The 10,180-nt window shown below is 45.0% G+C and overlaps 1 protein-coding gene across 1 annotated transcript; it reads left to right on the top strand.

The window, feature by feature from the left end:
* The first annotated feature begins 1,763 nt into the window (after positions 1-1,763).
* On the top strand, positions 1,764-7,622 carry MFSD9 (major facilitator superfamily domain containing 9). Its single transcript, XM_082672795.1, has 4 exons — positions 1,764-1,918; positions 6,104-6,191; positions 6,801-6,844; positions 7,464-7,622. Exons 1-4 carry the CDS (start codon positions 1,778-1,780, stop codon positions 7,587-7,589), a joined length of 399 nt encoding a protein of 132 aa, XP_082528921.1. The 5' UTR covers positions 1,764-1,777; the 3' UTR covers positions 7,590-7,622.
* Positions 7,623-10,180: the final 2,558 nt, after the last annotated feature.

Here is a 10,180-nt window from a genome sequence, read left to right as displayed (position 1 = left end):
CGGTCTATTGCCAGAGTTTAACATCATGCCACCTAGCAAAGGAGATATGTTTACAAGGTCCAGCTCCAGGGTCACACAGCAGGGCAATAAGGCGTGTATTTGGAGCTAAGAGGAATAAACTGAAAACTGGCAGGGTCCATTCTTCGGTACTCAGCTTCCAAATGCACCCTTCTGTTCACATTTCAATTTTCATAAAACAACTCTATTTTTCCACCTAACACAAGAAAAAAAGTCTCAACGGTCGTTGCACCCATTCTGGCTCTATACATTACTCAATTACTCCTCAAATTCAGTCAGTCTTACTACATTTTCTGTTACCTAAAGACTAAATTGTAAAGTTAGGCTCCAACTGCTTGTATGTAAAATTACACTTGGAAGAAGACAGAAGAAGATTAGCATACGCGAACAACCACATGTATAACAGAGAGAAAATATGCAAAGCTTCTACAAGTCCTCACTTCTGTACTGGGCCCGGGCCCAAGGTCCTAGCTGATATCTATGGCTTCCTTCTTTTGCTACCTATTTCTTTTTTTTTGCCAAGGTTCTTTATCTAAAGGAGAAAACTTTTCTAGAGATTTCAGAAACAGTAGTAATGTTAATGACCTAATTCAAATTGACAACAGCATGACAATTAACATATAAAATTTCATATCTATAAATGAAGCTTGAAACTAAGTGTCCCTTAATCAACTTATTCCTGGAAACAGCTATTATAGGAATAACAAGAGACACTGATTCCAAAACTGAAATTTTTTTTCTTTGATTTTTCTTTTTTTTTTCCTACTTATTTCTTCCTTCACTTGCCCTCAGCCTAAACATAAGCTGGTCAGGGGTCTTTACTCCATGTAAGGATGAAACTCTTCCTTCGCGAGTTCAGGAACTGATTTTCCAGAGTTCTATCTGCTTTTGTTTCTATGTTTCTGGAATTTTCCACATAAAGTCCTTCCTCACTCCACTGTACATCACCCAATTTCTCCTCGCTAACCAGGCTCCATCACTCCAGCTAGGAGAGGTACCCCTTTTGCTTCCTAACGGGTTGGTAGCATCTGGAGGCCCAAACGTCCATATGACGGCCTCCTCTCCTCTCAGGAGCACCTTTGTTACGCCCCTGGTGGAAGCCCTGCCCTCTTGCGATGGAAAACCTCAACTTGCCTAAAGGACAGAGGCTCCAACTTGCCTAAAGGACAGCGAATGTTCCAGATGTGAGTTCCCGTCGCGGGCCCCAGAGAAAGCGCTCGCGGCTTTTGTAGAATCCTCACAACTCCAGGAGGCTGGTCCACACTATGTCCTCCTGTGTTTCAAGGGGGCAAACCGAAACCGGGAGGGGCCAAAGGAACTTTCTCCAGGTCAGTCACAGCCAACTAGAGCCCTAGGTCTGCGCATCTTCCCACCGAAGCCGGCGCTACCACCTCGGCCCACCCCTACCACTCCTCAGGTGAAGCTCATTATCTCAATTACCTCCAGCCCTCCAATAGCATGGGCGGCGGGCTCTCTATCCCCAGGATACGCAGAGCTTCATCATCACCGTCATAAAACCAGCGCGTCGTGCACACACGTCCACTCCCCGGGCGGGACGCGAACCAGCGGGAACCCGTGCAGACTTCCCCCGCCGCGCCGGCTTAGGAAGCACAGCCCAAGAAGGCCCGCCCGCGGCGTTCAGCTCTGCGCAGGCGCAGCCGCTCGCTTCCGCCTAGGGGCGGGGCCAGCGCCGCGGGCCTGTCAGGTGAGCTCAGCCCCCAGCGCTTGTGAGCCTACGGAACGCTGGGGCTGAGGCGGCATGGCTCCGGACCGGGGCCTGGCCTCGGCGACACCGTGGCCGCGGGAGAAGCCCAGGACAGGGACCCAGGCGGGGGCTCCCGGCCCCGGTACCGTCGGAGCCCGCCGCTTCCTGCTTTGTCTCTACCTGGTGGGATTCCTGGTGAGTGCGTGCGGGGCTGGGCGCGAAGTGCCGGCTGCGTCCGCGACCTGGAACCCGATCAAGGGTGCTTTTCCTTGCAGCGGTCTGCCTGGTGATGCCTCCCTACCTCTCAGTCCCGCTCTTGCCGCGTAACCCCCTTACCTCTGCACCTGACCACAAATGAGGCCTGCCCTTCGCGCCTGCACTGGGTCCAGTTCGCGCCCCCCAACCGCAGCCCCGCCGTTTAAGACGCTCCAGCACCAGCTTCAGGTGTGACTCGGTGACCGAGTCGCGCTCGAGGGTGACCCTGGGTGTTAGATCCTGTGGCAGGTGCATCACCTGCAGCCTGGACAGCAGGGGCGCTCGGGGCAAGCTTGGGGAAGCCCAGCCGTGCAGTAGCTAAGGGAGCGGTAGGAACACGCAGGTCCTTCTTACCAGGCCAGCTGGGGAAGTTCTGTTGGTCACCCCGCTTGGGCAGAATTAGGTACATTTTCCTTAGGGTTCCTGGTAGACTGGAATGCTTAAAAATGCAAATCACAGTGAATTATACACATCTGCCTTTCGACAAACTTTATATATTGCACAAGGCAGGTTCGGTTTTGTTACGACTTGTGTGCGCGTCCTGGTTTAATAAGGACAATTATTAACTTCCCATGTAGAATGGGAAGATTAGAAAACTGAGTGTATGGTAGGGTAAGCCATCCAGCCAGCTGGCCCTCCATTTATTCATGGAATTTATGAAAACCTGTTACGGGGTAGGGGTTATGGAGCTCCAGGCACTGTAATATACATTCCCAACCGGGAAGACCCTGCAGTATTACTAACTGAGCTTGTGTTGGTAATTCCTGTGCCATTATATGCGGGAACCCTACATCTGCCTCTTCACCCCTCTTTCCCCAAGTCTAGGCCTGGTTCAGTTGCCCTGGTTGTGAGCTAATCCGGGTTAGGGCAGCCTTGGGACAAGGACCCAGGAGGATTTCCTCTTTGCTGGGCCTGGGACTTCATCTTGAAGACAAAAGGAGCTGGTCAGTTTTAAGTGTCAATGGGAGGAGGCTGCCTTCTGAGGCCTTGAAGATGGTCCCCAAGGGCACTGGGTCCTGGCAAAGAGGAATTACTGTTTGCTGCCCAGATGCAGGTGAAGATCACGACTCCCCAGTCTGATGCCTGACTCGAGTTAGGATGCTGAGCTGTGCTTAGCTAGGAGAGGAGTGGGGAGACAGCCTCCTTCCCCATCCTCAGTGCAAGGTGTTCAACAGTCTGTAAAGTTTAATGTTGAGCTAGTAGTTGTTAAGACAACGATGAAAGCATGTTCATCAAATCCCTTAGACACAGAACCATGAGACACCCAGGGAGGGCAGCGTTTGCACCAGGCTCTCTGTCTCCAGTTACCGTGGCAGACCCCACCCCAGGCTCAGTGCTTGGGTTCAGAGCCTGGCTCTCCTTCTGATCCCATTTCTTTAATCTTAGTTCAGTCTCAGGATGTGGTGCCTCTTCAGCCTTCCAATCCAGTCACCCAGAATTCAGAACCGTCCCCTGTGGGTGGTTCTTCAAATTTGGAAAGGGAGTTCTGTGTCATCCATGCTCTGGTAGGGGATGGGGACCACCCTAACTCAGATGGTACTGGAATCTGGCTCTGCCGGATGAAAAGGACCCTTACCTGGAAAGTCCAGACCAGGGTTCAGAGAGTTTTGGAGACCAACATGACGAGAAGGCAAAATAGTTTGAGATTTTTAAAATAAATTTGCAGATCATTCACTATGACCTTCCGATACAGATTTAAATATTCCAAGCTTCTCGTATGTTGGCTACATGCTGTGCACATGGCACAGCCTAATCTAGCAAGCCTGATGGAAAGTTTTAATAATTTTAATAATTAGAAAGAAGCATTAGGTCTCTAATATCTTAAGGAGAAAATGTAAGATTTCCCAGAGTTAAAAGAGAATAGGGAATTTTTTAATGGAAAACGTTGTAAACAATTAAAATACATGCCACTTTGGGTATCCTTGAAGAATCTAAAGGCTCTTTGTTAGCTAACATCTAAGGAATGTTATACATAATTTAGTTGTTATTTTTAATATACCTAGGGATGTAAAGACCCCTAAGACTTTTAGGAAGATGGTTTCCAATTGGAAGAGGAAAGGAATAAGATGAAAGCATTTGCCAAAATGTTTTGTTTTTAGCTCTTATCTGTGTTTCCAGGTTTTAATTTGTTCAGGAAGGAAGACTAAGATGACCCTCTAGGTACTTTTTGATTAGCATCCTAAGATGATGCTAAGATCTATGATTGCGGTCCTTTCTTTCCTCCAGATACCCGGAGAGATTTAGATTCCATTTAATCAGCTTTAGTCAGGTGATAATTCTTTTTTTAAAAAAAAGATAATCCACTAATCAAGAAATATTTGGGTTCCTACCCTGAAAAGGGTCCTAAAACTTTAGAATGTGTTCATCAGATATCACTGAGAGAGGTAGATGTTCCCCGAGAAGGGTTTAAGTGGTCCCCTCTCACCTGATTTCTTATAAATGGTTATAAGCACATGACCAGTTGCCAGATTTGAAGTGCACTCAAAAGAGGGTGGTTTTGAAGAAGCTATGGCTTCAGAAGAAGGGAGAAGCTGCCTTTTATAGTCATGGAGAAGTCAATTTTAAAACAGAACTTCCTGAGAGGAAAGAGCTAGCAGCCGGCTAGAGAAAGATAATATTTTTCAGGCTAAGTGTTAAAGTAAGTCTGTTATGAGTTGCCGTTTTCATATTTACCTCCTATAGATTTCAGCCTGACTGCTTACAGCTTCCCCTCCCCTTCTTATTTAGAATAATCGTTTGAAATAAATGACAAGTGGTACTGGGAATTTTTTTGGGAAAAAGAATCTTGTTGGACAATTGAGTTTCCTTTTCTGAAAAAGCCAGAAAATTCAACAGCTAGCTGATGTATTTTGAGTCTTATAAATCATCAGCAGGCTGATGGGGCAAAGCTGATAGTAAAGCCCAGAAGAAATTGGCTCAGAAACAGAGGAAATTTTAAGTAGTCTTAAAATTGAAATAATGAGCCATGGTTCTGGTATTATAAACGTGTCAGCTATTTAAGGTCACTGGATATTAAGTATATGGCCATCTAAAGCTGTAACCATGGAAAAGGGCCCCTAAGAAGCGTATTTGGAAGTTCGTGTTTCTATGTTAGGTTAATGTACAGCCACCAAGAGAAGGAAGCAAAGGATTAATTGTGGAAGAAAAAAGATATTTCTATTTAACCAGGATTCCAGGAAAAGGAATTTGGGTTGAATATAAAGAAAACTCTCTGTGTGTGTGCAAGATGTGTTTTTCCTCTCCTGAACCAGTTGTAGCAGGTAACCAAGTGACAGAGGAAGGAAAACAAAACTTAAAGGAAAAAATGTCTTTCTACTAACTCAAGAGTATTAGCCCAAACGATCAGTACTTACCCCAGAATTGAAGGAAAGAGGACACGTTTCCACTTCTGCTGTGTCAGACCTTCCTCAGCCATCATGTCTCTTAATGTTCATCCCGTTTCTACCACGCAGGTACTGTTATCCCCATTTTTTACAGATGGCAGCACCGACACTGGTAACATGAAATAACTTTCCAAGGGCACATGCTTAGTAAGTGATGGAGCTGGAATTGAAAACCTCTGACCCCAGGGCCCATGCACCTTCTGTGCCTTAGTGAAGAACGGCAGGCCACCCCCTAGTACACCAGCCTTCTCTCTCCTTTCTGCTGTACTGAGACTTTCCCTTCAGGTCTTACCTCGTCAGGCTATAGACGGCACATGGGTCTCCTTCCTTGACTCCGGGAGGAATGTCACATTATTTAACAGGTGCTGCTTTGCTCAGAAATACGCATTACCCCTCCCTCTTGGCTCATTTCATTACCTCCATTTTTTAAATTGGAGGAATGCATGTAGTACACGCTCCTTGAATATTAAGGATCAGTGACAAAGAAGCTAAAGTTAAAATGGATTCTCAGGGCGATCCAGGCATTTACAGGTGGCAGCTCTTGTTACACATTGTATTTGGATTCCTTGATTCCTTGAATTTGATGAGTATAGCTTACTGTAGAATACAATTTTGAGTTCTTGTTTGCTCAAAATTTTAGATGCTGTGGGGTTTTTTAAATCAGTTTATAATTAGGATCACCACTTTAAAGACACCCAGGCCTCAGTTTCCAATTTGCGTTAATGAGCGTTTTGTTGCTTAGGAGTTGTTTGGTGTTAGCACGGTCGTCCCTTTACTGAGCCTTCGTGTCAAGTCTTTTGGAGCGAGTCCAGCAGTTGCTGGAATAGTAGGTGAGCAATCCTGCCCATTTTCAGGGCACTGATTTTCAACCCCCCTGAACTGAGTACCTGAAAACACATCAGTCTTTTAGCTAAGTAATATCCAACTGTGAACTGAAAAGGGGATAAAATGAATTTCAGACTATTTCAGAGTACAACCCTGGAGCAAATGTAGTTCATCTTTTCCTAGACTACGTATGTTCAGAGAGGTTTCCAGGTATAGCATCACCCCCATGCCCCACACCGCCTGTGACGTCACAGGTACTTACTGAGCCTCTCCGGGGAGCTGGTTAGGCATGGACTCCTGCCTGCGGGAACCTGTAGCCTAATGTTATAGTCATGGAGAAGTCATGACTCCTCGCCTCATGCAGGGTGAGAAGGACTCTCTCAAGGTCCCTAAGGGTGACCTTTGCCTCTAGTCTCTCTCCTGCTTTCCCTCCATTTTATTCTGAAGGCCTTTTACTAAAAATTATATTAATTTACTCTTCCATCTGAAAAATTATTATGGGGTAATTTACTTTTTAAAAATGGTCTTTTTTTCCCTAATGTTTTTCTGTTAATTTCATCCATTTTTGTGATGGGTCTAGCTGATTTTATAGATATCACTTATGTTTTTTACAGGCTCCTCCTGCGGCGTTTTGCAGTTCTTTTCCAGCACATTGGTGGTAAGTCCTCTTCCACCTGGCAACACATGTTGAAAGTATAACCCTACGCCTCTGAGGCCACCCATCATGGCTGTAGTAAAATAGGGGGTTGAGGTTTACCAAAAAGGAAGTGTGCAGATGGTGAGGACTGGCAGTGCCCTTATTTCAAGAAGGATCCCTCGGTCATCTCTCTCCCTCAGTTGACCTCTGAGAAGACATAGGCCTGAAGAGATTGCGTGGCTGGATCTGAAAGGACTCGCTGAGTCAGAATGAGAGCCTGCTTTTTAAATTGTAACATGTTTTTCCCATGATTCCCTACCAAATTTGTACTAGGAGAAAAGAATGTCAACAGAAGTTATTACCAGTTTTGTTTGTTTCAATTAATTGACAGTCATCAAATCCATTCAGATCTTAGGATTCTATTTGAAGTTGGGCCTTTTTGAACTACATGGCTTATCAATTATAAAACTTAAGTGTATAGACGGAGGAGCCACTAGGAGTGGTGGGTTGTACACCGACCGCAGGGGGTAGAAAGATCCAGAGCTGACCTCGCCACTGCCACTTCTCACCACGCAGTAGTTTGCAGTTCAGAACCTGTCACTGATGCGCCCCTTCTTTCCTGCTCCTGTGTGCCCTCCAGTGCACCATGCTGGTCCTGAGGCCTCGGCGTCCAGTCATTCGTGCAGTACAAACAGAATGGTCAGTTTTGTCCCAGGGATTGATCAGCTGTGACCTTGGTCTAAATAGCTGGTCTCACAGTGAGTGAACACCATGTACATACAACACTATGTTCCCGAAGAGTGGCTCATGTGTAAAATATATTTTATTATTTGTTTTTGTTAATGAATTTATTTGTTTATTTTTGGCTGTGTTGGGTGTTCGTTGCTGCGCACGGGCTCTCTCTGGTTGCGGCGAGCGGGGGCTACTCTTCGTTGCAGTGCGCGGGCTTCTCATTGCAGTGGCTTCTCTTGTTGTGGAGCACGGGCTGTAGGTGCGTGGGCATCCGTAGTTGCGGCACATAGGCTCAGTAGTAGTGGCTCATGGGCTCTAGAGCGCAGGCTCAGTAGTTGTGGCGCACGGGCTTAGTTTCTCCACCGCATGTGGGATCTTCCCAGACCAGGGCTCGAACCCGTGTCCCCTGCCTTGGCAGGCAGATTCTCAACCACTGCGCCAGCAGGGAAGGCCCTGAAACTACTTTAATACTCTTAAAAATTCTTCTTTCACAAATTCCAGCTCTCATGACCCCATTTAGTACAAATGAGAATGGTTTTGATGTATAAATATAAAAGTTGGAATTTCTGGGGCTTTCCTAGTTTCATGTGATGTATGATTTTCTCCATAGTGACTAATTAAACATTTCCATGTAACTTAATATTTTAAACTTCTGTACGACATTTCACAGAAACCAGGAGAAGCACTCCTTTGTCAGCGTACACACATACAATTTGTTTGGCAGATACTGTAACTGGAGGCCTCATTTAAATTAGAAATTTAAATAGAAAAAAAGCCTCGTTTAAATTAGAAATTCAGTTACCACTAGTACTTATGACTCAGCAGGACCCAATGAAATAAAAAAGGGGAAAAACATTTGAATATTTAATTCAAAGTATTCCGTTACAGAAGTGAAAATCAGAAAAGTCACCACCAGTATGTCCAGCATTAAAGTCAGCTGGGCATCTCACGGAGGGACTTTCTCCACCCTACAATACGAGGACGACGGGTCCCCATAAAACCTCTGTGACAGACTGAGAGGTCCCGAGCCCTCCAAAAGAATCAATAGGCCATGCGGGTTGAAACGTGACCGTCCATTTACAGCAGCTAGGTTAACTCTGCACACAGAAAAACCCATTCCCTGACCAGACCGGTATGAGAACTACCCACAGTTTACTGACTGTTCTTAGAGGTAGTCAAGTAGAATTTTATTTGAAAAAGAATTGTAGAAAACTAGAAATATAAACGGGATTGGAAAATGACGTGCCAGCAGAACACTGAAAACACTCGACAACTAACTAACCATTTGGGTATTTGGCCACCATCTGCTGACCGACCGTCTGAGGGTGTCAGCCACGTGGGGAGTGAATGACATTGGGAAAAATTCCAGAGGGAGCTGTCATTTCTTGTCATTTATCGTGGACGAGAGCTATGGTCCCTGCCAGGCAGCAGTTACCAGCTGGGGCTCTCACTTGCCTTGCAGGTAGGTTGAAGAAAGGACCTGGTTAAAATGTGGGATATAAAGTACCAGCAAGCTGGGACTTCCCTGGCGGTCCTGTGGTTAAGACTTTGCCTTCCAACGCAGAGGGTGCGGGTTCAATCCCTGGTCAGGGAGCTAAGATCCCACATGCCTTGCCACCAAAAAACCAAAATATAAAACAGAAGCAATATTGTAAGAAATTCAATAAAGACTGAAAAAAATTGGTTCACATAAAAAAAAAAACAGAAAAACCCCAGCAAACTACCCATTTTGCTCTAAGAGTGGAGAAAAAAAAACGAACCAGAAAATCCCAGATCACCAGACAGTTCTGATTCATGAGCCTGGCTTATTCAAGCTGACGGAGGGAATCAATATTCAGTGTTCAGGCCTCAACAGATAATGTCACAGCTACATCAACTGCACAAAGAAACCCTTCAATCACCCTTGAAAGAGTAAAGTATGCACTTGGAACTAATAAAATATTAGTTCTCATACTTGTTTGTGAAATGCCAGTTTTAACATAAACATGATTTGGGCAATGCAACAGATGCAAAATGTGCTGAGACATGTAATAAGTAACTGCTTCTCGCTTCTTATATAAAGAAACATGCCGCCCCCCGCCACCAGGTAAAACGGTACACCCCGACTCCAAAACTTAGCAAAAGCCGAAGGGAGTTTCACCCTGAATATTTGGGGGCATATACAGCAAACACATGTTTCTAAAAAGTGTCAGACTTTGGGGCCAACTTCTAATCGTCTGCTAACTGACAGAACTGCTCCCAATAACCAGCCTTAGCATCACATATAAAGAAATAAGCCCTGACTTTGTAAATAGTTCAAATCAATTTTTTTGACAACAAATATGAAAGACCCATCAAAATTCCACAATCACAGTGGAACTCTGGCCGGATCAAGTGTTGTTTGAAACAAGGGAATTATTTACAAGGGCAGGGAGGTTTCTGTACTGCAGAAATTTAGATTGTTGTGACATTTAGCTAAAGGGTTTCAACTCCATACCCTCTCCTCCTGTAGTGTCTAGAAATTAATAATTTCATAAAAAGAAGTTACAGAGAAAATACTAAAGTCAAATTTCTTTTTCATCGATTTTATCATTCCACAGATAAGGAAAAATTTAAACTGATAATAAAGATAAAATGACATAAGTG

Source organism: Grampus griseus (genome assembly GCF_964374135.1).
Source record: "Grampus griseus genome assembly, chromosome: 15".
NCBI lineage: Eukaryota > Metazoa > Chordata > Mammalia > Artiodactyla > Delphinidae > Grampus > Grampus griseus.
Note: the sequence above shows the minus strand (reverse complement) of the source record. Positions and strands in the feature narration are given on the sequence as shown.

Bases quoted from the DNA above. Each gene is read 5' to 3' on its own strand.
- MFSD9 (XM_082672795.1), top strand. From the start codon at position 1,778: ATGGCTCCGGACCGGGGCCTGGCCTCGGCGACACCGTGGCCGCGGGAG. The intron at 1,919-6,103 runs GTGAGTGCGTGC...TTTGTTGCTTAG, and splicing joins TCTACCTGGTGGGATTCCTG to GAGTTGTTTGGTGTTAGCAC. The intron at 6,845-7,463 runs GTAAGTCCTCTT...TGTGCCCTCCAG, and splicing joins TCTTTTCCAGCACATTGGTG to TGCACCATGCTGGTCCTGAG.